The sequence below is a fragment of the Delphinus delphis genome, chromosome 2 (assembly GCF_949987515.2).
Source record: "Delphinus delphis chromosome 2, mDelDel1.2, whole genome shotgun sequence".
NCBI classification, from domain to species: Eukaryota; Metazoa; Chordata; class Mammalia; order Artiodactyla; family Delphinidae; genus Delphinus; species Delphinus delphis.
This window is the reverse complement of record NC_082684.1, coordinates 152,887,987-152,915,027: the sequence shown is the minus strand read 5'-3', so window position 1 is coordinate 152,915,027 and position 27,041 is coordinate 152,887,987. Positions and strand designations below refer to the sequence as shown.

At 49.9% G+C, this 27,041-nt stretch overlaps 1 protein-coding gene across 3 annotated transcripts; it reads left to right on the top strand.

The window, feature by feature from the left end:
• The first annotated feature begins 147 nt into the window (after positions 1 to 147).
• Positions 148 to 27,041, top strand: ASB13 (ankyrin repeat and SOCS box containing 13). Of its 3 annotated transcripts, XM_060005985.1 has the most exons (7): positions 148 to 242; positions 13,616 to 13,803; positions 14,948 to 15,098; positions 17,332 to 17,466; positions 23,762 to 23,953; positions 25,149 to 25,180; positions 26,127 to 27,041. In XM_060005985.1, exons 1-7 carry the CDS (start codon positions 200 to 202, stop codon positions 26,316 to 26,318), a joined length of 933 nt encoding a protein of 310 aa, XP_059861968.1. In that variant the 5' UTR covers positions 148 to 199; the 3' UTR covers positions 26,319 to 27,041. The 3 variants fall into 3 exon arrangements, with proteins under 3 accessions (XP_059861968.1, XP_059861969.1, XP_059861970.1); XM_060005986.1 differs by having other exon boundaries at positions 25,149 to 26,258; XM_060005987.1 differs by lacking the exons at positions 23,762 to 23,953; positions 25,149 to 25,180; positions 26,127 to 27,041 and adding an exon at positions 19,152 to 19,442.

The following is a 27,041-nucleotide window of genomic DNA, read 5'->3' as shown; positions in this document are numbered from 1 at the left end:
GGCGAGCGCGGAGTCAGACGCAGGTGTCTGCGGCTTGGCGAAGGCCCTGAGCTGGGGGAGGCGCGCCGGCCGGGCCTGGAACTACAACTCCCAGCGCGCGCGGCCGCCTCTCCTGGACGCGCGGCGACGCCGATTGGCCCCGCCCAGCGGGCGGTGCTAGTGGCGGGGCCGCAGAGCCGGGACGCGGGGAGCCGGTGGCATGGAGACCCGTGCCGCAGACGGCAGCTTCCTGGGCGACTTGGGTACGTGCGGGTTGCCGGGAGCGCGGGGCCGCCTTCGTGGACCGAGAGCTGCATCTGCTTACATTCGCCCCGGGCAGGGACGAACCCGCTCCGAGGGGTCGTCAGGGGCGTCTGGCTGGGTCCGGGTCGGAGGGCCGTGTCTTTAAAGGAGCAGGTCCGGGGGTCCCATGCAGCTCAGACGCGGTTTCTGCGTCCGGCTCCTGGTCCCCTGCCGGCCGGGTCATCCTTGTGACTTCAGAACCGGAGACCCACCGGAGCGCTGCGCACCCTGGGGAGGATGCGGGACTGTACGTGGTCATTGCCAGGTTCCGAGGGGAACCTAGGAAATGCCAACGCGGGACCACTCGTAGGGCAGCCCTGGCACGGGCCCGGGGTGGGAGCTGGACCGTCTTCCAGGCGCCCTGTGGGAAGGTCGTGCGCAGGGTCGTTCGCATGCAACGGATACACCCAGGAATCCAATCCAGAATGAGCATGTGCCCTTGTCGCACTGTGTGAGACATGCGACCTCGGTTCTTAACTGAACCTTCTTTACCGTTTGGGCAACCCGAGAATAAAATGGATTCGAGGGCAAAAGGCCATTCTTTGGGGAAGCAAACTTTCCCGCCTACGGAGTAATTCTAGGGCAAATGAGCAGTGAAAACACTTCCAAAGACTGCAAAGAAAAAAATAATCTATAAAGTATTTTTACACTGATAAAAAAAATGTAGTGCGAATGAAAGTGAGAAGTCTTATGGGTTAATTTAGCTTAAGACGAAGTGCAGTCCTCGCAAAGCTATTTTAGTTGATTTTGCAAAACAGCCACCTGCCACAGGATCAAAGGCATTTAATAAGCATCTCTGTTTTTACTTGGCATTCCACCCCAGGCAGGCACAGGGCTTTGACCCTGCCAGTGGGTGCTGTGTTTGGTTGGTTCACCGTGGAAGCTTTTTAAACACGTTTTAATATTTTTGTTCATGTGTAAGTTTCAATAGCATAGCATCACTTCCGAGTATGTTTTTTGTATAGTTTAAGGAATGTATCTTTAGAAGAAAAACATATTCTAAACTAATAGATGCACCGTTTCTGGGGTTTGTGGCTACTTTTGACATTGTCATTGTTTAATTTCATATATTTCTCTCAAAATACATCCTGCTGACAGTTTTATTCTCAACACTAATGAATAAACTCAATGTGTTGAATCCAGAGCGACACTGCTATCCCAGCAGAAGTAATCCCAGCAGAAGTAGAGGCCCATCATAGGAACTTTAACGCATTTTATCATTCTGATCTCAAATTCTATACATGTGGTATACTCTAACCAAACCGTGTAGCTTTATTTTTATTTTTTTAAATTAAAAAAATTTTTTTATTGGAGTATAGGTGCTTTACAATGTTGTGTTAGTTTCTACTGTACAGCAAAAGTGAATCAGCTATACGTATACATATATCCCCTTTTTTGGATTTCCTTCCAATTTGGTCACCACAGAACACTGAGTAGAGTTCCCTGTGCTATACAGTAGGTTCTCCGTAGTTTTATTATTATTTTTTAATGAATTTATTTATTTAATTTTTTTGGCTGCGTTGGGTCTTCGTTGCTGCGTGCGGGCTTTCTCTAGTTGCAGGAAGCGGGGGCTACTCTTCGTTGTGGTACGTGGGCTTCTCACTGCGGTGGCTTCTCTTGTCGCGGAGTACGGGCTTTAGGTGCACAGGCTTAAGTAGTTGTGGCTCGTGGGCTCTAGAGCGCAGGCTCAGTAGTTGTGGTGCATGGGCTTAGGTGGTCCGCGGCATGTGGGATCTTCCCGGACCAGGGCTCGAACCCGTGTCCCCTGCATTGGCAGGCGGATTCTTAACCACTGTGCCACCAGGGAAGCCCTGTAGCTTTATTTTTAATGTAACACCTCACAGAGGTAAAGGTTGCAGTCTTATAATATGGCCTTATCAATAAGAACCAAGAATTTAGGGCAAGTCACATCCTAAAGTGAATCAGTGTTTGTTACTTAGCAAATGTAATTCATATCATTATTGACCCTAGGTTGTGTCTATTTGTAAAGTTGAAAACGTGACTCTCGTATTCAGCATCTGTGCTCAAGGGCTTCTGACTTGGAAGCAAGAGGTTGGCAGAAGATGAAAGGGTGCCTTAGGGATCTGGGCTCTAAGCAAGGTGAGCTGCTGGTGTTCTTCAGTTATCCTCAGCCGAGAAGTCTAACCAGTTCATTGGCCTCTGGGGTGTTGGGAAGATGGGATGGAGAGAGAAAAGGAGAGGCAGCCCCTGGGACCGTGATGAGAGCCACTGAGCTGCTTTGCTGTGGGCCAGGCGCTGGCCACGAGCCCTGTGACAGTTGCAGGACAGTCATCATTATCGATTAACTTAGAGGTGAAACTGAGTTCGCACAGCTAGGAAGTCACAAAGCTGAGGTTTTAACACAGGTGGTTCTTTTTTGTTTCGTTTCTTTTTGCTTTGCTTGTTTTATGTTAAAGATCCTTTTGTTCTTCCTACCAGATAGGTTCATCTGTAATCAATTTGTAGGGCTGCCTGGAGCGCTGAGCTGGTTTTGTGACTGGGATGGATGAGCCATGTCCGCTGGGGGTTCTCAGGGGACTGGGGAGCACCGCTACCAGCCATCATCTCTGTACTATAGCACCTTTCGGGCTCTGAGAAATGTCTTTGCCTCCAGGGGTCCACAATCAGGATGGTAGACTGATCTGAGTCCCCGGGCCCGGGAACCTGTATCCAAGTTCATCCTTTTGTTGAGTCTGTGGAATTGGATTTTTTTTTTTTTTGCTGCGCTGCGTGGCTTGCGGGATCCTAGTTCCCCGACCAGGGATGGAACCTGGGGCCCTGGCAGTGAGAGCAAGGAGTCCTATCCACTGGACTGCCACGGAATTCCGGAATTTGATTTTTTAAACATAGAATTGTATGGAAAGTACTTTGAGAGATCTAGATAATCAGTGCCCTGGCTGGGAGGTCAACTTCCTTAAAATCTTCTCAAATCGTGCTTCTGTTTCTGCCTTAGCGAAAGCTGCATTCTAGAAGTGTCTAGATGTGTCCTTTAGTGGAGAAGCCTCTGGGCACTATATTACACTGCTAATAACAACGTTTGAAGGAAATTAGGCTGATGTTAACACCAGCTGGGATTCCAGGTAGTCACTGCGGCCAGGAGTGGCTGCTGACTATAGCAGTACAAGTGAGTTTTGATTTTTTTGGTATAACCCTCCTGCCCTGGTCATCAGCACCGTGGGGTGGGAGGGAGGCAAGGGGAGGGGTTGGGTGGCAGAGAATTGGATAAGCGATTAGTAGGGGCTGCTGAGTGAGGGCGAAAGTTGGATTCGGGCGTTTCTCCTTAAGCATGTTTAGGAAGATCTTTCTTTCCTTTTCCCTGGCTGTCTGCTGCTTCGGTAACCTCTTCCCGCTTTTCTCTTTTGCTTTCACTTGTTCTCTTTCACTTTCCTTTTGCCTCTCCTAACTGAGCTTTGACTGTCTTGTCCCTGTAGGAAAGTAAACCTTTTCTCTTTAATTTTTATCACATTTAACAGATCTTAAAACCACGTATGCCAACCTCAAGTTTACTGACAAACAGTATTTGGGGTATTCATAATTAAAACACTGAAATAGAACTTGTTGAAAAATCTCTTCAAGAGTAACAAAATTCTCAGCCCCAGTTTCTAAATAAGTGTTTCTACATATAAAAATGAGTTCCATTTTCCCTGAGAATCAAGGTGACTGGTAATATCAAGCTCACTGAACTTTAATTCGGACAGCATGTTAAAGATGGGTGGTCGCCACAAAGCATTTATTAAGCACCACCTGTGCCAGGCGCTTTGCATGTATTGTGTCTTTGGTCTTTGCAGCATCCTCTGGAGCAGGTCTGTCGTCCTCAGGTGCTGGTTTCTTTGTGCTTGTGGGGTTTTGCCCCTCTTTTGTTTTTTCACTCTTTACTGTCAGATGGATGGGTGCACTTTGCCATGATTTCTAGGTCCTTTTAGCTCTTCAATTTGTTTTTGCTTTGTACACACAAATCCTTGGCCTTCTGGGACCTTGGGGGACAAGTCACTCGGGACCCCTGACTTTCCCGAAAGCTGAGTTTAGCCCGCTGAGAGCGGTCCTCAAAACACCAGCTCCACTGTGGCTTCAGCAGCCGCTCCCGGCGGCTACATCTGCACACAGGTGCCCCACGGGCATGGATGGGGTATGGGGAGGCTATCCATCATCATTTCAAGAATATTTATCTGCTGGGGTATTTGGGGAGAAGGGCTTATTTCAGAGCTGCAGCTGTGGCCGAGAAGGACATGTCTGCAGCGAGGGCCCTGGGCCCCCCTTCATGACATACCTGGAGCAAGATTCCTGGCCCAAGCAGCATTGAAGGGTGCCTGGTGGATACTGAGCACGTTGGATCCGCTTGTGGTGTAGGTGTTCTCCGTGGCGTTTGGAAAACACTTTGTTTGAGCGGGGCTGCTGTGTGGAGGGGCCCCTGGCTGAGGGAGGAGCGGTCAGGGTCAGGGTCTGCACAGGGGTCGGGTTCTAGACTCTGGACAGGTGGGTAGGGCCGATGAGTGCTCCACTCTGCATGTGGAACGGGAGCCCGGCAGGCCCTGCACGTCGCAAGGCCAGGCTCTCGAGGAGGGCCGGTGGGGCCCTGGCTGAGAGCTGCGGTTTGGGCTCAAAGAGCAGGATTCTGGGCTCTGGATGACTAAGCAGGATGTTGGTAAATTGGCTCTCTGGAGAAAAAAGGAAAAAAAAAAAAAAAAAAAAAAAAGGAAACCTGATCTGATTTTCTGCTTTCCCTGGTGTAAATACTCACCCTCACGCTGATTTCAGCTCCCAGGGGTTTCCGCCTGGCGGACTTGCTGAATATTGAACAGTCGGCCAGGGGAGCTGGTCTGGAACACCCACTGCTGGACACGCGTAGAGAAGGCGGGTGCCAGGGCCAAGGGGCTGGGACTCCATGCAGGGGACTCATGCGGGATCCAGATGCTGGAGCCGGAGTCCCAGGTGGGGCTTTGGAACATGACAGGCAGTAGAACTGGAGGCTGGGACCCAAGCAGGACCAGCAGAAATAGAATGATGCTAACAATCCCATCATGGTCATAGTGTGTGCTGTCGTCATACACTTGCCTGCCACCGTGCCGGTCACGCCCAGCAGGATTTCACTGTCATTACAGCCACCCCAGGGGAGTAGGCAAAAACATCGCCATTTTATATGAGAGAAAGCTGAGGCTTAAAAAAAATTGATGTGTAATTGAAAACTGAGGCTTTGAGAGGATAAGTGACGTGCCCCAGGTCACAGGGCTAAAGGACAGACAGGCGTTGGACTCATGAGCTGGGTGGTCCCTGAGGCTCCTCACCATGTATCCCGCTCCCAAGGGAAGGCTGACGCTGAACCACTTGAAGTGTTCAGCTGGGGTTTCTTGATTCCCGAAGGCTGGGCCTGGGCCAGGCAGGGCCAGCCCTCAGATGTGAGAGTGTCAGGGCCCGGCCAAGGTACACAGGGGTGTCAGGTTGGGAGTCAGCAGGTGCACATCTGGTGTCCAGGCTGGATCAGTGAGGTCAGGCAGGGGTGCAGAAAAGTGGCAGAAATGTTCTTAAGCGTCTGTCATTCCTTCTCGGGGTGACCTTGCACTTGTCCGGTAGAAGATCCTGTAGGTGGTGTTGGTGAGACTCTAGTTTTGCAGATGACGGTTTTCACTTAGTCCTTCGTGAGCCTGGCTTGCCAGCAGCCACTCAGCAGAAGGAGTGACACAGGTATCTCCGTGACCTTGAACCGAAGCACGGGCAGGAGGCAGGAGGGGCCTGGGCGCTGCTGTCTGCCCTGCAGCACCAGCGCCCTGGTGCTCTGTCTTCTGGGGACTGCAGCCTGGGCTCTGCTACAACAAACTCCTGTTTAATTGATGCCCCGGCCCCTGGCACGGCCGGAGTGGGCAAGGCCAAGGTGTGGCCCAGGTCAGTGTCAGGGCTGGGCAGGCCTGTAAGGGGCCGGTAGTGGGGTGTACTCTGGCGGGGGCAGACCCAACTGCAGTAGAAGTTTTCCGGCACGTAGAACAGGCTTCTGGAGAGTCTATTTATTTGATACCTGTGTGTCAGGCGCTGTGCTGGAACAGGAGGTCGGCGGCTGCGGTCCTGTCCTAAAGATGCTCGTGGAAGGATGGAAGAGGCGTGAAATCAGGTGCAGCTGTGTGTAGAGAGGTGGCTTACAGGAGGGCCTGGGTGGGCAGGCTGCACGCTGGAAGGCTTCCTGAAGGCGCTAAGACTCGGTCTCGGTGGGGAGGATGGAGAGTGGGGGGCTGAGTGGGGCACAGCACCCCCAAAGGCACAGGCCCTGGACCACCCGACCCTATGTCAGCTACATGAAGCTCAGTGTAATTGGAGACAAGGGTGTGTGTGTGAGGGTGGTGATGGGAGGGTGTGGGGGGAGACTGGAAAATGGGGCTGGGACTCCATCCTGGAGGGTCAGTTTGCCTGGCTTGCGAAGGAGTGTGGATGCTTTTCTGGAATCAGGAGCAATCTAAGGGTCCTGAGCAGGCCCCCCATGACCTGCTGATGACCTAGCTGCATTAGGGAGGGGGCGAGGGGAGGGGCTGCTGGGGCAGGGGAGCACCAGAGGGGGCTGTTGACGGGATGAAGGGAGGGAGGGTGACGGGAAGAGGGTGCTAGGAGTCCACTTATGTGGCAGGGCTGGGATTTAGGGGAAGGCTCATCCCCGAGGGAACTTGCCAGAGGGAGGGTCTCAGGTTTCCAGGGCGGCCCCTCTCCCAGGGCGATGGTACAGGGGTGGGGGCATCTGGTCACAAGTGGGGTCCAGGCACAGGGCCAGAAACAAAGCCTGAGGTCAGTGGGTTGACCAACGTACAGCGTTTTCCTGCCTCTCTTCCCTAACAGACGTCTTTTTGCTTTAAAGTTGATAAGTACGTGTCAGCCGTCCCCCGTCTTCTCTCTGGCGGGGGGTCGTGGGAGGGGTCGGGGGTGGATGCCTCTGAGCTTCCCACTGAGGACCAGCGCTCCTTCATGCAGCTGCAGCCCCGTGGGCCACCAGGCACCCCGTGTTCTTTATCTCTGGGGTGGCTCTCCCCTCCCCCTGTGCTTCTTGGGGTCTCCAGAGGCCATTGAGGCTACCACCTCCCCCTTACCCCCACCTCCCACTGTAAAGGTGTCCCCCCAATGACATCCTGTGGTTGGTACCAGCTGTGGGTGACAACCTCCCTCATCTCCGGGGCCTCCTCTATCTTTGTTACTTCTTTAAAAAATAATTTTTAGGGCTTCCCTGGTGGCGCAGTGGTTAAGAATCTGCCTGCCAATGCAGGGAACACGGGTTCGAGCCCTGGTCTGGGAAGATCCCACAGGCTGCGGAGCAACTAAGCCCATGCGCCACAACTACTGAGCCTGTGCTCTAGAGCCCGTGAGCCACAGCTACTGAGCCCGCGTGCCACAACTACAGGAGCCCACGCGCCTAGAGCCTGTGCTCTGCAACAAGAGAAGCCACTGCAATGAGAAGCCCGCGCACTGCAATGAAGAGTAGCCCCCACTCGCCACAACTAGAGAAAACCCACGTGTAGCATCGAAGACCCAACGCAGCCAAAAATAAATAAAAATTTTAAAAGTGACATTTAAAAAACATAATTTTTAAAGTTTTAATTGTGGCTAAAAACATAGAAATGGTTAAGATGGTAAATTTTAAGTGTGCAGTTCAGCAGTATTAACTACATGCACATTTTGGTACAACAGAGCTCCAGAATTTTTTCATCTTATAACACAGGAAACTCTGCACCTGTTCACCTTCCCATTTCTCCCCTTCCCCACCCCCGGCAGCCACTATTCCATTTTCTGTCTCTACGACTTTGATTCTAGGAACCTCATATAAGTGGAATTGTACAGTATTTGTCTTTTGTGACTTGCTTATTTTACTGAGCATCATGTCCTCAAGGTTCATTTACGTTGTAGCCTGTGACAGAATCTCCTTCGTTTTTAAGGCTGAGTAATAAATATTCCAGTGTGTGTATATATCACATCTTCTTTATCCATTCTTCCCTTCATGGACACTTAGGTTGTTTCCATGTCATGCCTATTGTAAGTAATACAGCAGTGAATAGGGGTGCACATATCTTATCGAGTTAGTGTTTGCATTTTCTTAGGATAAAAACTGCTGGATCGTATGGTAGTTCTGTTTGAATTTTTGAGGAACCAGAATACTCTTGTCCAAAGTCCTTGCACCACTTTACATTCCCATCAACAATGCACAAGCGTTCCAGTTTCTCCACATCTTTGGCAACATTTATTTTTTGTTTTTTGATAGTAGCCATCCTAATAGGTGTGAGGTGGTATCTTGCTGTGGTTTTAATTTGCATTCCTCTGATAACTGGTGATGTTGAATATCTTTTCTTGTGCCTGTTGACCATTTGTATATCTTTTTTAGGGAAATACCTATTTAAGTCCTTTGTTAATTTTTTAATTGGGTTATTTATGTTATTGAGTTGTAGGCATTCTTTATATATTCTGATATACATGGTTTACAAATATTCCTCCCTATCCTATAGGTGCCTTTTCACTGTTGACTGTGCTCTTTGATGCACACAATGCTCTCCTGTGTTATCACACCTGCTGCTTCTGATCTCTGCCCTCAGTTGCTGCTAAGACAACTGCAGCTGATGTTTATTCACTAGAAAATATGGTTCCCAGTAAGTTGCACTTCCTCTATAGACTGGTCATAAGGAGATAGAATTAGATTTTCTTTAAAAAATTTTATGTCCATACTTTATCATTCACATTAGTAATTCCTTCCATTCATTCGTCCCTTATGCACTCAACAAGCAAGTGACGTGAGCATCTTTTTTGGGCCTCACACTGTGCCAGGTGCTGGGAATAGAGCCAAGCCAGTGATGCCCAGCAGGCTCACTGCAGCCCCGCCTCCTCGGTGATGCTTTCCTGATGGGCTGTCTTGCTTCTAAGTTCCCGTAGCGTGACCTGTTCCACCACTGTCGCAGTCGTCCTGTCCTGTTGTTTTGAATTGTTTCCCCACCCTCCCCAGCCCATGACCGTGACCTGCTGATTGCCATGTCCATCCGTCTCTGTGCAACGCGGTGGGAGAGGCTGCATCTACCTGCACAGGCTGCTGAGGGATGCTCAGGCCTTCCCTGCACCGCCTTCCTGAGCTGCACTTTCCTCCTTCCTGCAGGACCCAGGACTCGCCCTGCTCTCCTCTTTTTACTCAGTCTGCCCTTGGGGTTCTGCTCCCTCCAGACTGACTTGAGAGTGATCCACAGCTGCTTTCCACTACCCACCCCACAAGACAGGCATACGGGCGGCCATTCATCACGACTGGGAGACATACTGGGGTCCCCAAGCTTGGCTTACTTACTTACTCCTGGGACAGTAAGTAAGAAGTTCCCCAAGCCTGGCTTTTACGTTTGTGGGGATCAGATCTTCCTCTGCATTCCAGTCCTCCCTTCACTTCCCTGGCCCCCATGACCCCTGTGGGGTCGCACAGTTAGGTACAATGAGGGGGTTAAAATACCACAAATAGACTCCATTTATGGAGCACTTACTCTGTGCTGGGCCCAACGCTAAGTGCTCTTACTTTCATTCATTTAATTTTCATAACCCACCGATGAATGAACTATATTATTATCCCAATTTACAGGTGACAAAACTGACAGTCAGGGAAGCTATTTCTCGCACAAGCTAATAAACGGCCGCGCTGAGTTTTAGCCCTGAGCCGTTTGGCTCTGGAGAACCCTGAGCCACGCATCATGCGGCTCCACTGCGGGGGTGGGGTAGGGCTGTAGGTCGGCGGAAATGAGGGGATCTCCAAGAGGGGACAGTCATCAACACATAACCCAGGGGGTTATCCACCTGCCAAGGAAACACATTCACCCCAGATATGGTTCGTGAAAGTGCTTCTGATAAGACTTGGGAACCATGTGGTTGATCAGAAGGTTTTCTAGGGACATGTGATAATAAAATGTAGTTATAATAAAAGGAAACTGCTTATTATGAAGAGGTGTGTAATGTGGTCATCTGCCGAAGTTGGGGCTTGACAGTAAGGATGTGTCAGCATAATCCAGCACTGTTGTCATTTATGACATTTTAAAAGAGTGTCTAGAAGACTGCCCTGTATCCCAGGTGCTCTGACGGGTGTTGAGAAAACGTCCTGTAGTTTCTGCATCTGGGGAGTTTACACTCTGAGTTTGCATGTGTTTGTCTGCACCTGGCTTAAACCGTAAAGAAACATCACCGTCACACCACAGGAAGCCTGGCTGTCAGGGCTGCAGGCCCCACGTGACCAGTGACTCACCTGGTGCTTCCCATCCTCAGAGCCGACGTTAGGCAGGTGGTCCGACGGCCACGGCACTTCCCAGCTCGCGTCTAGGCAACATCGGGGGCGAGGGGTGTGTCGAAACTGTGAACGCTCTCAGCAGCCTCTCCCTCATGTGTCGTTCACTGGAGTTGGGTCAGACGTCCTACGGGAAATGGGAATCCTGTGGTTAACTTAGACCGCTTGTCTGGGTGGGATGGATACATGGCACTACTAGTCTACTGCTGCTGCACGGCAGGCAGCCAGGTGGGGACCGCAGCACAGTAAGCCCTGGTGGAGGCACAGACGAGGGGCTCACCCAGCACGGATGAGGCTGAGGCTGGGCAAGGCCTCCTGCAAACCTGACCACTGCACTTCAGTCAGGAAAGGAACAAGCAGGCGTTATCTAGGATGAACAGGGAGGGGTGGAAGGTGAGATAGAGAGGCTAGAGGTGGGGAGAGAAGGGGGAGAAGTGGTGTCGGTTCTTAAGTGTGGTCTCCAGACCAGCTACATCAGCATCGTCTGGGCACGTTTTAGAAACTTAGATTCCCAGGTCCCACCAAGACCCACTCAGCTCTGGGGGTGGGGCTCAGCAGCCTTCGATTTCACAAGCCCTCCAGGCGATGCTGATGGAAGCTCCAGTTTGAGAACCCTTGGCTAAAACATGGGAGGTCAGGGTGCTGCATCTCGTGCACCTGGTTCTCTAGAGCTGAGGGCAGGGGAGGGGGAGAGGTAAGGCATTGTGGAAGAAAGGGGGGATGTTAGAGAATTTTACTCCTTTTTGGGAGAGGAGTCGTGCCTTTGTTTATTTCTTAATCAACACGTTGTTGTTGAATATGTATTTTACGAGGTTGGAATGCAAAAATAAATAATTATAGTTTGAGATGAATGAAAATGAAGAGATAACATACCAAACTTATAAGCTGCAACTCATGCCATACTTAGAGAAGATTTATAGCTGTAAACGTTTACATTAAAAAAAAGAAGAAAGAGCTCAAATCAATAACCTAATAACCTTTCATCTTAAGACATTGGAAATAAAAAAGCAAACTAAACCTAAAGACAGCAGAAGCAAAGAAATAATAAAGATTAGAGAGGAAATTAATGAAATAGAATAGAGAAACAATGCAGAATATCAACAAAACAGAAGTTGGTTCTTTGAAAAGATCAACAAAATTGACAAGTCTTTAGTTAAACTGACCAAGGGTGTGTGGGGGGGAAAGATGCAAATGACAAAATCAGCAATGAAAGAGGGGATGTTATTATGGACATTACAGACATAAAATGATTATAAGGGAATACTATGAGCAATTGTTTGTTAGTCTGCTTGGGCTGCCATACCAGAACACCACAGACTGGAGGCTTAAACAACACGTTTATTTCTGAGGTTCTGGAGGCTGGACGTACAAGATCAAGGTGCCAGCAGGCTTGATTTCTCCTGAGGCTTCTCTCCTATGCTTGCAGACAGCGCCTTCTTGCATGTCCTCACATGGTCTTTCCTCTGTTCATACTCATCCCTGGTGTCTGTGTGTCCTAATCTCCTCTTCTTATAAGGGCACCAGTCAGATTGGATTAGGGCCCACACTAATGGCCTCACTTTATTTGGAGTTACATCTCCAAATACAGTCACATTCTGAGGTATTAGGGGTTAGGGCTTCAACATATGGATTTTGTGACAGAGGGCACAGTTCAGTCCATAACAAATTGTATGCCAACAAATTAGATAATGTACATTAAGTGGACAAATTCCTAAAAAAGATAAACTACCAAAGTGGACTCAAAAAAAAAGGAATAGATTTATAACAAATGAAGAGATTGAATTATTAAAAAAAACTTAAATAAATGAAAGCTCAGGCCCAGATGTCTTCACAGATGAATTTGACCAAATATTTAAAGATTGAATACCAATTCTTCATAAACTCTTCCAAAAATTAAAAGAGAGAATACTTCCCAACTCATTCTCTGAGTCCAGTATTACTTTGATGCCAAAACCAGACAAATACATCAATCACAAGAAAAATGACACTTATGAATGTAGACCCCCAAATTCTCAAAATATGCACCAACCAAATTGAGCAATGTATAAAAAAGATTATACACCATGACCAAGTGGAATTTATCCCAGGGACGCATGGTTGGTTTAACATCTGAAAATCAATCCATGTAATACAGCATTTTGACAGAATTAAGGAAAAAAAGCCAGCCTGATCTTTGCAATAGATGCAGATAAAGTACTTGACAAACTGCAACACCCTCTCATGATAAAAAGACTCAACAAACTAGAAATAGAAGAGAACTTCCTTGACCTGATAAAGGGCATTTATGAAAACCCACAGCTCACATGATGGTTTGTGGTGAAGGACAAAGCTCCAGGACCAGGAACATGGCAGGAGGTGCCTCTCGGCACTTTTGGTCAATGTGGGGCTAGACGTTCAAACCAAGGCAGTTAGGCAAGAAAAAGAAAAGGCATTCAGATTAGAAAGGAAGAAGCACAGCTACCTCTATCTAAATGCATATGACATGATTTTGTATGTAGGAAATCCTGAGATTTCTGCTAAAATTGAATAATTAAATCAAGTCCCTACTTTGAAGGCTCTCCCAGGCCAGGAGTGGGGACAGTATAATTGCTGCATTATAAGCATGTAGATGTCAGGGTTGTGGGAGACGTGTCTTCCGGAGAAGGAGCTATTTCAAATGGGTCCACGTGGGTGACATAACATCTAAACAGGAGATGCAGAATGGATGATCGGGGTGGGGGCAAAGGTGGGCTTCTCAGGCAGAGAGAATATATGCAGAGATGCAGGTGTGCAAGGGCAGGGGGCCACATTGAGCCAGCTGTGTGTCTGGAGAGAGGGGGCTTGTGTAGGGCAGTGGTGGCAGATGGGTCAAGGAGGTGAGCAAGCTCCAGATCATGAAGGACCTTGCAGGCCTCACCAAAGACTTGGACTCCACCCCTGGGCAGTGGGAATCACTCAAGGGTTTTGAGTAGGGGTGTTTGGACCAATTACACCACTGTGTATACAATGGCTTGGGTTTCGTAAAGGGTCCTGGGGTTCATCTGACCTGGACAGAAGTGGCGTGCTCTTAGCACTGCATGTTTTTCTTTCCAGGTTTCTGGGTGGAGCGCACCCCCGTGCACGAGGCAGCCCAGCGGGGGGAGACACGGCAGCTGCAGCAGCTGATCGAGAGCGGGGCCTGCGTCAACCAGGTCATGGTGGACTCCATCACGCCCCTGCACGCGGCCAGCCTGCAGGGCCAGGCGCAGTGCGTGCAGCTGCTGCTGGCCGCCGGGGCCCAGGTAAGCCACCTGCAGCATGGTCCCCAGACTGATGGGACCAGCTCCAGAGAAAAAGAGGCTTGGGAAGAGCGTTCTGTGTTATGCAACACATGGGAAGAAAGGAAACCACTGCAGGAGGCTGAGAAGGAGAGGAAGGAGGAAACCAGAGTGGGCTGTAGTGGAGGCTGAAGGAGGAGGGAGGGCTGGTCTCCATGGCAACCACACCCTGAGAGGACCGGTGAGGGTGCTCGAGGACCTGGCTGTTGGGAGGTCACTGGTGGTGGAAGAGAAGTCCGGGTTAGCAAAGTGATGGCATGCTCTGCTCTGCACGTGGGCAGGCAGGCTGTGGACACAGAGGCGGGCTGCCTACCGGGCTGGCGGGGCCTTGACGGCAGGAGCCTTTTGGGCTCAGAGAGCAGGATGACTAAGTGGGATGCTGGCAATCTAGCTCTGGAAGGACAGGTAAAAGGAACAAGAACAAGATTCTGATTCGCTGCTTTCCCCTAGTTTACGTACTCACACCACAGCCCACGTGGAGTCCCCAGCATATGGTATCTGGTATCCGGCTGGTAGAATTGCTGGGTATTTACCAGTTGGCTGGGCGAGCTGGTAGGAGCTGCCCTGGGACAGCGGTGGGGGGTGAGGAAGAAGGGAAGGCTGTGTTCTGCTCACTCTTCCCAGAACTCAGCTATGAAGGCGGTTCCAGAGGAAATGGAACAGGCTTCAGCGTGAACCCAAGTAAACAGCTGAATTTGGACAAATTCTAAGCAGAATCTGCCAGTTTGGGGAGTTGCCTTTTCCTGCCTCATGATTTTCCAACTAGAGGAGGCATGTTAAACAGTTTCAGGCACACCTCCTAGCTGAGGCTGGAGTTAAAGCCCGTTTTCACACCCCGCCTGTGCTTAGTAGGTGTTGGGGTGGTGGCCGGAGTGAGGCTAAGCTAAAAAAAGCCCCCAGTTGCACGCCCGCTGTACTCAGGCGGCCAGTAGACACGCCCTACTTTCTATCTCTGAACCCCCTTGCCTGGCACGGCACCTCAGCACGTAATAGAAAACCTAAGAACTTCGAAAAACTACGTGGTGTTTCAAAGATGAACGTGCATCAGGATGAGAAGGCGAGTGGCCTGCACCTTGCCCTCTGATGCTCGTTTCCTCCCCCCCTCAAGGTGGACGCCCGCAACATCGATGGCAGCACCCCGCTCTGTGACGCCTGTGCCTCGGGCAGCATCGAGTGCGTGAAGCTCCTGCTCTCCCACGGGGCCAAGGTCAACCCGCCCCTGTACACGGCATCCCCGCTGCACGAGGCCTGCATGAGCGGTGAGTCGGGTAGCGGTGATAGCCAGGAGGGGAAGCCATCCGCTGGTGAAGCCGGGCTCCTGGGCTGGGTCTGGCTCTTGGTCCGTCAGCCGTGGAATCTGACGCTTTTCCTCCTGGAGATACAGTCCTCACCCAGGGCTGGGGGCTGAAGGTAGGGTTCTATTTCTAGCTCATTCGGTGCCTTTCAGATGCTAACCCTGGAAACGGATGCCCTCGGCAGCCGCTCACTTAGTGGCTGCTGTCGTTCTGGCCTGCAGGCCCCTGATCTTGTGGGGAGATGAGGCCCAGACGCACCCCCAGGCAGGAACTCTCAGAGGAGCCGAGAGCTGGTCCTCAAGGCTCAGGGTTGCCCTCTGAGAATAGGTGGATTTCAGACGGTGGGAGGATATGGCTGCTCCAGCCTCGCTGGGTCAGACGTGCCCAGCAGAGGAGCTACAACAGGCAGACCTGGAAGTTTGGGGTGAGGCCAGCTGATGGGCAGTGTTTCAGATGACAGACCAGGGAGTTCGGGTTCGACTGTTTTGAGCAAGGTTTGCACACTTGTGTCTTGTGCTTTGGTCGGCACGGTGTTCGTCTTCGCTGCATTTGTTAGGGTGCGGGGTGTGGGCTCTTCCACGGCTGCACACAGGGCCAGTCTTTGCTGCCCTCACCCCGAATCCCACAGTTAGGTCACCTTGGTCGCCCACAGGCACTGGGAATTGCTACAGACGGCTCTGAAGGTTTTTGAGCAGATGCTGAATGATAAGAACACATTTTTGAAAGGTTCGTTTAGTGGCCATCCATGTGCAGCGTAGGGGAGGGAAGCTTATTTTTCTTCCTTCACCTATCTTTGGTTCATTGGCCGGGGCCCTGCCGATGAGACTGACAAGGGACCAATTAACAAGAGAAAAACAAGTGGAAGTTAGCGTGTGCATTGCACATACGCACGGGAGAGCTCAGGCAAAGGGTGGTTAGAATTGGGGTTTATGTAGCATTTTAACAAAGAGCAGTAATTCTGTCGAGCAGACACAAGACCAACGAAAAGGACTATGAGCTTCTAGGGATGATAAGTTATGTGGAGGCAAATACAGCAGGGAACTCCTGGGAGACAAAGGCCAGTTAGTAAGATTTGCGGTGTGGACTCCTCTGGTGCCGGCTCTGGGCTGATCAGGGTCTAGAGTTGTCCCTGGTGGTTCACTTCTGTCCTTCCTAGTAGAGACGGGAGGGGACACCTTTATACATTTATGTCCTGCTTTTAGGCAAATGGGGGAAGACAAGAGAGCTTTTCTTGTATCTGCTGCTTCTTACTTGTCTTCAGCTCCAAACAGTCCTTATGCCAAAGTGGCATATTTTGGGGTGGCATATTCTGCTGCCCTTCAATATGAAATGGGGGGGGCGATATCCTGGAAATGAAGAGATGAGCTGGGGGCCATCGCAGTGACCCAAGTGCAAAGCTCTTGGAGCCCAGGTGGGATGGATTCATGTGCAGAGCTTTGAGGGAAGAATCAATGGGATTTGACGTGAGGGAGAGGAGAGCACGGCGTCAAGACCGACTCAGGGTGAGGAGGAGGCTGGCTGGGGAGTGGGGGGAGGACCTCGTCGTGGGGGGCATGTCCCCCGGTGAAGGGCCAGCGCCCGGTGGTGGAGGTGGGGCTGGGTTTCAGGGCTGGAGGTGGAGAGTCGGTGCCAACAGCCAAGCATGATCAAGGGGTGAGAGAGGATGGAGTCTGGGACGGGATGAAGCCTGACCCCAAACCAGAGTTAAAGACGCCAGAGAGGAGCCGGGAAAGGGGCCAGAAAGGTGTCTGCTGAGAGGGGGCAGGGAACCCAAGCAGTGGGGAAGTCTAGGGAAGTTCATCCAGGCGGCTTGGCGTTCCTGACACAGCTTGGGGGACAGCTGGAGGTGGGGAGCCCCTTCCTTTTCCCCCGAGGGCTCGAGAGCAGTGAGGAGCCTTCTCTGCGTCCACAGCTGGTGAGCCCAATTTTGTGTTCTCCCAGCACGGGCGCCAGCCGTGCCCTCCCTCCCTTTCTCCCACTGCCTGGTGAGCTCGGGGGGCCACTGAGCTCCCGGGGGAAGGACACCCACGCCGTGTCCAGGACCCACTGCTCCTGGTCAGGATGCAGGCCCACTTCCCTTCCCTCCTGCTGCCGCCAAGCTCGGGGCTCACCTGCTTCAGCAGCCGCGTGTCTGCCAAGCCTGTTATTTCAAATATATGTGATACGATGCCTTTCCTCCGTCTCCATTTCTTTTAAGGAAGTTCTGAGTGTGTGAGGCTTCTTATTGATGTTGGGGCCAACCTGGAAGCGCACGACTGCCACTTTGGGACCCCTCTGCACGTGGCCTGCGCCCGGGAGCATCTGGACTGCGTCAAAATGCTGCTCAATGCAGGTGCGTCATGTTTATACCTGCCCGGCTCACTGTAGGTGCGTGGTGTTCACCTGTGCTGCAAGCTGGCAGAGAGCTGACTGGTGCAGTCAGGCAGCCCAGGTTTGCAGCTGGTTCTCCCACTTGTCAGCTGAGTCCTTGGGCCTCAGTTTCTGCATCTATAAAACCAGACAAATAAAACTTATTTTGCAGGACTGTTGGGAGGATTTGTGATAACATTTCCACAGTACTTGCTGAACAGTAGGTGCTCAACGAACATGAATGATTATTTTTGGCAGCCGCAGGGGATTGTCCCCAAGGCCTGCCTGGTCTGAATCAGGAGATGGGGTCCAGGGGAAGCGGGTCAGTTGCATCAGGATCCAGGAGGCTGTCAGGTGTCCTAAGGATAGAGAGGTTCCCATGGTGAAAAACAAAAACGAAATAAAAAGAACCCACCAAGAGACTTCCCTCGTGGCGCAGTGGTTAAGAATCCACCTGCCAATGCAGGGGACACGGGTGCAATCCCTGTTCTGGGAAGATCCCACATGCCACGGAGCAACTAAGCCCGTTCACCATAACTACTGAGCCTGCGCTCTAGAGCCTGCAAGCCACAACTACTGAGCCCATGCACCTAGAGCCCGGGCTGTGCGATAAGAGAAGCCCGCACAATGAAGCCCGCGCACCACAACAAAGAGTAGCCTCCGCTCACCACAACTAGAGAAAGCCCGCACACAGCAACGAAGACTCAACGCAGCCAAAAATAAATTAATTAATTTATTAAAAACAAACAAACAACCTGCCCAACTGAAGCTAGAGTCAGGACCTGTCGACCACAGAAGTTTTAAAATGTAGCCAAAGCGGCTATGGGCAAGGAGTTATTATGAACCCAACTTAAATTTCTTTTTTTTCAAGATTTTCTTTATAAAGTAGGGTCACATCTAATGCATTCTTTTTTTCTTTAATTAATTTACTTACTTTTGGCTGCATTGGGTCTTCGTTGCTGCACGTGGGCTTTCTTTAGTTGTGGTGAGCAGGGGCTACTCTTCATTGCGGTGAGCGGGCTTCTCATTGCGGTGGCTTCTCTTGTTGCAGAGCACGGGCTCTAGGCGTGTGGGCTTCAGTAGTTGTGGCTCGCGGGATCTAGAGCACAGGCTCAGTAGTTGTGGCGCATGGGCTTAGTTGCTCTGCGGCACGTGGGATCTTCTGGGACCAGGGCTTCAACCCGTGTCTCCTGCACTGGCAGGCGGATTCTTAACCACTGTGCCACCAGGGAAGCCCCCAACTTAAATGTTTTGTTGAGGGAACATTTTAGCTCAGCCATCTTGTCCATTCTGGGGGCAACCTAGGGAAAAACCAAAATGGTTCAGAAATAGAGGATGAATTCTTTCCGGATGACGGTCTTTTGAGCATCAGTTATATACAGTTTTCTACTACTGAGTCTTATTCACTTTAGCATGCCACCCTTAAGTCTTTTCAGTGAACACGCTTCATTTTGTGTAAGGTTAGTCACTGGGGTAGTTTTTGTTTTTTACGCAAAGATTAAATATCTAGATTAGAAACAGTGGGTCTTCCAGCCGAGTTGCTCATGGGATGGTTGGATCCCATTTTTACCAACGGCATCTACCTATTGTTCCTGTTGAGATTTTTTTTTTTTTTTTTTTTTTTTGCGGTACGCGGGCCTCTCACTGTTGTGGCCTCTCCCATTGCAGAGCACAGGCTCCGGACGCGCAGGCTCAGTGGCCATGGCTTACGGGCCCAGCCGCTCCGTGGCATGTGGGATCTTCCCGGACCGGGGCACGAACCCGTGTCCCCTGCATCGGCAGGCGGACTCTCAACCACTGCGCCACCGGGGAAGCCCTGTTGAGCTTATTAAAATAAAAATTTCATAGCACAGCCACCCTCTGCGGGGCGCCTGGCGTGCACGTGTGCAGTACACCTTCATCTGTTTTCTCTCTGGTTCCTTTCTCGTGGTTGGAGGGGAGAGGATCAAGCGAGTGGTGTAACCCACTGTCCTTTCCGTGTCCTGAGGACCCTGTGTAAGTGATGACTCCTTTGTAAGAAGTAGGAAACCAGCTCCCCTCGACCCCTGGGTGATGGAGTTTCCTGGTTCAGTAACCGAAAGGATCAGAAGTAGAGCAGATTTCAGGGTCTCTCTGACGCGGGGGGCTCAGCAGTGTCAGCAAGAACTCACCTCGTCTGAATCTTACATCTCTGCCTTCCTCACCGTTCCCTTTATCCCACGCCTGGCGTCCCTAGTAGGGGAGAAATGGCTGCAGCAGCAGAGTTTGGCTAAAATGCAGATTCTTGACTCCTGAGGCTTCTGATGGCTTCCTCCCCTCAGGAGAGCGAAACTCCCCCCTCACACCTCCTCCATGTCCCATCGGCCTGAAATGGGTTCGTGTCCAAACCTTATCCCATCCCTTTGGCTGAATTGTGCCACATTCTGAGCGGCTGGGGTCTGGGTTGAGGAGAGGGATTCACCCAATCAGGGCCCAGCCCTGCCCTAAGACCTCTGCCCCGGGACCCCTGCCCCACACCGCAGGGTGCAGCTCCTGGGTGGGAGGCAGCCATGATGTCCATGACGGCCTTAAGCAGGGGATCCGGTGGTTACAAAGGGGGTTTCCATCCCCTGGGAGTGAGGGCTGAGGAGACTTCCCCTGGGGCAGGATCCTGAGGTGTCAGTGTCTACCACCAGCTCCAGATTTCATCCCTGATTCTGTTGTAATCTCAGATGGTCTCCTTGACACCCCTTCCTAGATCACATGCATTCTTTTTTCTTCTTAAAGAAAACTACTTGTTAACTATGGAAAATCTCAAACATACGGAAAAGTAGAGAGAAGAGGACAGCATATGCTTTATTTTTAGAGTAGTGATTTGTCACTTTTTGCTGGAACATCTAATGAAAGCTATGGACCACATCTCTAGAAAAATACACGTGCAGGTGCTTTTGCACGCGATTTTGGAGAGGGCCCTGGCCCCGCAGGAGGAGCAGAGCCGTCGGGGCCACGTGGTGCCCCCCGGGGTGGACTCAGAGGCTTTCTGTTGGCAGCGAGGTCAAGCTGCCAAGCTGTGGATTATTTTTGCAGAGGATTGCGGCCAAGGGGGTGAAAGTCCAGTTATTTCTGGTGAGGTAACTTTTAATCTGGTCCCCGGCAGTAAATATTTAACCGTGCTGGGAGCGTTCAGAAGGGGCGTCCACCCTCCCAGCAGTGCTGGTCCCTCACGTCTCTGCTGTTGTCTCAGTGAGCGAATCCCAAGACCCTGTGCTTGCCACCCCGTCCTGGGCATTGCGCTGGGTTCTATTTTTATATATATGTATATTAAAATTTTTTTTATTGGAGTATAGTTGATTTACAATGTTATGTTAGTTTTAGGTGTACAGCAAAGTGAATCAGTTATACATATACATATATCCATTCTTTTTTAGATTCTTTTCCCATATAGGCCATTACAGAGTATTGAGTAGAGTTCCCTGTGCTATACAGTAGGTCCTTATTAGTTATCTATTTTATATATAGTATTGTGTATGTGTCAGTCCCAATCTTCCAACTTATCCCTCCCCACTTCCTTTCCCCCGGTAATTGTAAGTTTGTTTTCTACATCTGTGACTCTATTTCTGTTTTTGTAAATAAGTTCATTTGTATCGTTTTTTTTTAGATTCTACATATATGCGATATCATATATTTGTCTGTCTGACTTACTTCACTCAATATGACAATCTCTAGGTCCATCTATGTTGCTGCAAATGGCATTATTTCATTCTTTCTCATGGCTGCGTAGTATTCCATTGTATATATGTGCCACATCTTCTTTATCCATTCATCTGTCAATGGACATTTAGGTTGCTTCCATGTCTTGGCTATTGTAAATAGTGTTACAATGAACATAGGGGTGCATGTATCTTTTTGAATTAGAGTTTTGTCTGGCTATATGCCCAGGAGTGGGATTGCTGGGTCATATGGTAGCTCTATTTTTAGTTTTTTGAGGAACCTCCATACTGTTCTCCATAGTGTCGTGCTGGGTTCTTGGTGGGCATGTGACAGCCCCTGTCCTTGTTCCCGGAGGTTTTACTGAATCCACTCTAATCCTGTTTTGCTTTGAAATCAGGCTTTTGATCACGAGCAAACATTGATCCCTTCTCTCTGACGCGTGAATGGAGAATTTTTAAGGCCTAGGTGGCGTCAGGTGTTTTGCTGGCTCTGGCTTTTGTCCTCAGTTCCAGGCAATGTCATCGTTAGTCCCATAAAGCCACTTTCTCCCTGGCTTCTCTGTCCCTTCTTTCCTCTGCCCCCATACCCACTGTTCTAATGAGTATCTGTGTGTTATTGGTTGAGACATGAACTTTTCATCGCGGTAAATGGTGTTGTTATAGATTTGACTCTCCTTCCTGTTTGCTCACCCATTCCTGAATTTTCGAGACCCACCCGTGTTGCTCCAGGAAGCTCTGGTCCGTTGTTTCCAGCTTCTGCGGAGATGCCAGCTGCCCCTCTTAATCACCAGCCCTCTCTCTGCGCCCAATCCAGTGATACCAAGGCACATTTTAAACAGATCCCATTTGTCCCTTGGAACAGTCACCCCGCCAAGCCTTGTGTACGGAGAACCCACAGTGGGCGGGAGGGAAGAGCTGTTCAGTGCTGGTTCTCCTTGACCTTGAGAGTGACTCTGCTTCCCCACCCACCCTTCTCCATCCCTAAAATAGAGACAGCCTCTTTCCTCCCCGATTGGCAAGAATATTGAGAGCATTAATGACCTGAGAGGAAGCCACAGGGACTTTAGATTCTGCAGACTTTGCAGCTTATTTTTCATTACAAGTTTAATGTTCAAATTCATATTTGCATTATGACTGCAACACTGTAACATTACTTATTTGTATCAGCAATATTGGAAGAAACCCCTGATGTGGTAGATTGGTTAGATTGTGGGGAAAATGCTTCTTTTATTTCATGGGTTGATTTTTACTATTATTTTTGTAATACGTATCTGCTAAGTTAAACAATTAGGTAATTTATCCTGCTTCCTAACTGACGGATTCTTTTTCCTGAACTGCCGTCTGAGTTTTGACTCTGGGAAGTATGGGAGCTTTTCGTCACGTGTGTTGTGTGCTTGCATGCTTGCTATCTTCTTAGCATCACACAGGCCGCTTTAGGAACACAGTTCTTATATTCTACTAGGGGATTAAAATGATTTTAAGTCAGAAAGCAGAAGTTTTCAAGTATTTTTGAGCTGTGGGACTAGAACATCTACTAGCCTTATACCCCCTCATTTCCTCTTGTTCTGACCCTCAGAATTTCTTATTACACAGTGACATACTGGTGATCTGACTTTTTTTAAGCCTCACCTTGATAATATTTTATGATTGTGATTTGAATCTGTTATTGGAGGGAATATCTTCACTGATCCTGGGCTCTTTGCTGGCTTCTTGAAAATACTTTTCTCCCATCTCCTTTCTCTTGTAACCTCCTTATCCACTTGGGAGCAGACCTCAAAGAAGTTGGTATTTTCTTAAAAAAAATTCTGAGGCTCCAGGGGATCCCACTGTATAGAATGGTGATGGTCGTGCCCTAAGAATGGTGTTTTACACAAATCATATTTTTATCAAAATCTCTTATTTTTAAAAAGCGTCTAAAAATGCTGTGTTTAGCTATTACTTGTTTGCATCTTTCTGAATGTCTGCTGTCATCCCGAGAGCGAGGTAGATGGCAGAGCTGAATTCACAGTTACTATACTTCCTCTCTATCTGAACTTCAGGGAATTTGGGGGGAACACTCCCTATTTTCCCTTTGAGCTTCCCTTTTGTAAAAGATTTCTTATATTTAATGTTCATTCATTCATACAACACACATTTTTAGAGCCACTGTCCTGTGTACGTGGTGTGTGCGTGCACGTGATGTGTGTGCCTGAGTGCATGTCTGTATCTGAGGTGTGTGCAACTGTGTACCTGTGTGCACGTGTGTGTGCCTGTGTGTGTGTGTCCATGGTGTGTGTGTGTGTACACGTGGAGGACGGCAGGAGAGCTTGAGCAACTCACCTGAGCTTCCAGAGCCTCAGGACCTGGGGACAGACAGCATAGGGCATTAGAGCAGCCTCTGAACTCACAGGGAAGGTTTCTGTCTTGTTTTTCTTCTTTTTGGTTGTTTCCAGTTATACTTCTTTTTTAGCTCTCTTTTCCTAAGGAAAAATAAAAGGAATCAGTGCTTCTGGATTTTGAAGAAGGTTTTGAAAAGGCTGCAGCAGAGTCTTGATTTTGTTCCCGGGGAGGGGTTGCCGCTTTTGTGTCCTGTGCTCCTTGGTGATGTTTGTTCCTGCTCCGGACCTGCAGGGGCCAACGTGAACGCGGCAAAGCTCCACGAGACGGCACTGCACCATGCAGCCAAGGTGAAGAACGTGGACCTCATCGAGATGCTCATCCAGTTTGGAGGCAACATCTATGCCCGGGACAACCGGGGGCGGAAGCCATCCGACTACACATGGAGCAGCAGTGCCTCCGCCAAGTGCCTGGAGCACTATGAGAGTGAGTGTGTGTCGTTTGTGTGACGCCTGCACTAAGGTCTGCAGGGGAACCTCGTGCAGGAGGGCTTTGTTCTGATCACGTATCAGTTCATCTCTGAGTCAGTCGTCTCTTGACTCAGACTGGGTCCCTATGAGGCCGATGATATAGATGCAGCCCTCACTCTTCAGGAAACAAAGGACAAACCATCTGGCTAAGGCAAGACCTCCTCTCTGGGACACATTTTTAAATGAGTTTACATAGAATTACAGTCACAAGAGGCTTTCAAACACTTATCAATTGAAAAAGAGCCCATTTATTCCACATTTTGCCAACCTTACCCAACCAAAATCCATCATGAGTTTAGAGGCAAATACCATCCACGTCTACTGGGGAAACATTTCCTAGAAGGTGTTTCTTTTCCTGCATTCAAATAATTTGGGGGAGGAAGTAAATGGGAAAATGAATGTCATTAGTAATTCTGTTTATTTTTCTTTCAGGGAGCTTTGTCTTTCATAATGTTTCATAAGTTGAGAATACTTTCTTTGGTTGATTTATACTTTGATCAAACACAGATGGTCCTAAAGGCAGCCTTCGAGGCCAGGCTCTGCTCTGTACACATTCCCGTGGCCCAGCTGCCAGGGACCTCCAGGCACTTTCCTTCTTTGGCCCTGGTGTCCATCCCTCGTGAGCTGTAGCTCCAGGCTTCATCTTCAGGCCTGTGGCCCTGACCCTCTGCCACCAGGATGTGCATTTGTGGACTGTCTGCCCCTGTGGGTCAGTTCTCCGTGGGTCCCTGTGGCCTGCAGCGATCAGGAGCAGAGCAGAGCCAGCACTGCCCGCCCGAACCCTCCCCCAGCCCTCATTTGTCTGGAAGTTTGACAAACAAGCCTACTAGCTGTAGATTAGTGCTTTGCTGGCAAATATGTGTGCTGAGTTATAACGTTATGGGGGAAAAAAAATCACAAAACCCCAAAAGCCAGAAGCTCACAAAGTGAAATCCCAGTGGCCATGACCTGAATTCCATTTCCTGATCTTCCATCCTTGGTCCCTATTTGTCCTTCCTGGTCGCCTTCCAGAGAAGGTACTCAGGGTTCAGCCTCTTTTCAGGAAAAGGGAGGTGTTTTCAGTTCCATGTTGGTACTTGTTAAGTTGAAGGATGCTGTGCTTCTTCCTTAAGTTAAGCTAACCTCACGTGCGTCTTGTCCCCTTTTTCCAGAGACACCTCTGAGCCTGTCCCAGCTCTGCAGGGTGAGCCTGAGGAGGGCAGCTGGCGTCAGGGGGCTGGAGAAAATTGCCAGGTTGAACATCCCTCCCCGGCTCATTGACTACCTTTCCTACAACTGAGCTGCAGACACGGGGTCAGGGTGGGCTGGTGACACCGGGCTGCTGGCCTTGCTGAGCCCAGCGTTGGGCCACAGGGTCGCTCTGCCCTGGGTGCCTGAAGCCATGCTGTTGCTGTAGAGAACTGGAGTCTCTCCGGGCCGTCCTGTTTCGTCTTCTCTGCAGACCCTTGGCAGGTGTTTCTGAGGCCCTGGGAAGGCCCTGGGCTGGCCCTCCTGGGACTTCAGTCTAACTCTGGCATCCTCCCGGCCATGCAGTTGTCTCTCTTCACAGATCCCTTGGAGGGATCGTCAGGAAAGACTCTCCCAGGAGCACAAGGGAGCCCGGCGGGGCTGGGGGTCCAGGGCCCTGATGCTGATTCCACATGCCCGGGAATGATTCCTTCATCACCAGGTGGCCCTGGGTGTTCAAGAGGAGGACCTGTGCTGAAGAGGGGTGGGGCCCTGGGAGGGGGGTCCTGACTGCGGCCTGGACGCCACTTTGGGGACAGCCTGCCACTTGGGTGCTGTTTTCTGAAGCCACAGTTGGCACTTTCCGAGACCCACCTGCGCCCAGGTGTACCCATCGCTCAGGGGGCTTTATACGGGTCTTAGTGGGGGAAGCCTCAGGCTTCTTATTCCCCACAATAAGCTCAGTGTTTCTTAGGAAGTTTTTCTTTGAGGTCTTAATTCTTTTAAAAAGTGTATAAAGCAAAAACTTTTAGACACATACGCTGTAACACTTAGGTTTCGTTAACAAGTCTCTAAAGCAACAGGTAAAAGGAAGGCATCTCAGCACATCTTCCCAGGGCTAGTGATCCAATGTGAAGCACTGTTAGGAAGCTCTTCAGAGATTGTTTTTCATCTCTCTACAGCTGCCAAATGAATCCTATTGCCACCCTAAGTTTTGCTCATTCCTTGAAGCTCTGCAATTGCAATTGGCAGGAGAGGTCGCTGGCACCTGGTGGGTACTGTCAACCGTGGACTTATGCATTTTGTGGATACCTAAGGAACATCTGTTATGCTTCAGGCACTGGCTCAGTGTTTTGAACTGGCTAAGAATGTGACTCACCATCAAGGCAGGGAAAGAAACGGTTTCACAATCTGTTTCTTTAGTAATAGAAACAAGTAATTCTACATGATAAACCATGAGGTAACATGACATAGTATGTTTAGACTGCATCTGTCTGCTTAAGATTCTATATCATAGTTTAAAAAACGAACCCAAAACCCGGGAGTTAAACTAGAGGACTTCTGTATAAGTAGTTGAGGTCTATTTGGTTTCAGGGGAAATGGAGAAGGTACCGCTTGTGAACCCTCTTGAGGGTCAAGCCTGAAGCCATCGTCCCCAAAAATGTGACCTCACCAGATTCCCCCAGGAGTGTGGGTAGCAGAGTGAGTGGGGATGGGCCAAGGTCACGCCAGCTGTGCCCACAACCAGAGGCACCTCTTGGCAGGTCTACTTGGGTGGGGCCCAGATCTGGTGGAAAGTTCCATGCTGGCAGCCGTGGGTATTTTCCAGCTCCTCGGTTCTGGCTGTTGTTACGATGGTGCTTCATCGTATGTGGAGATAAGAGCCCCTCCCATTCGGCTGCAGGTGTACATGCATGTTCTGGGTAAATCAGTGTATCTGCGTGTACTAATAAAATTAAAAAGAGCATTGGGTTCTGCCCTTTCATCTTTGTAACAGGAACTTGCCTCTAGCCATGACAGTTGCTAACATTTCCACACGCGGAGTGCTCAGGGCAGAATCCGGTCCCCATACTCACTGCTCAATAAAGGTTGTTGGA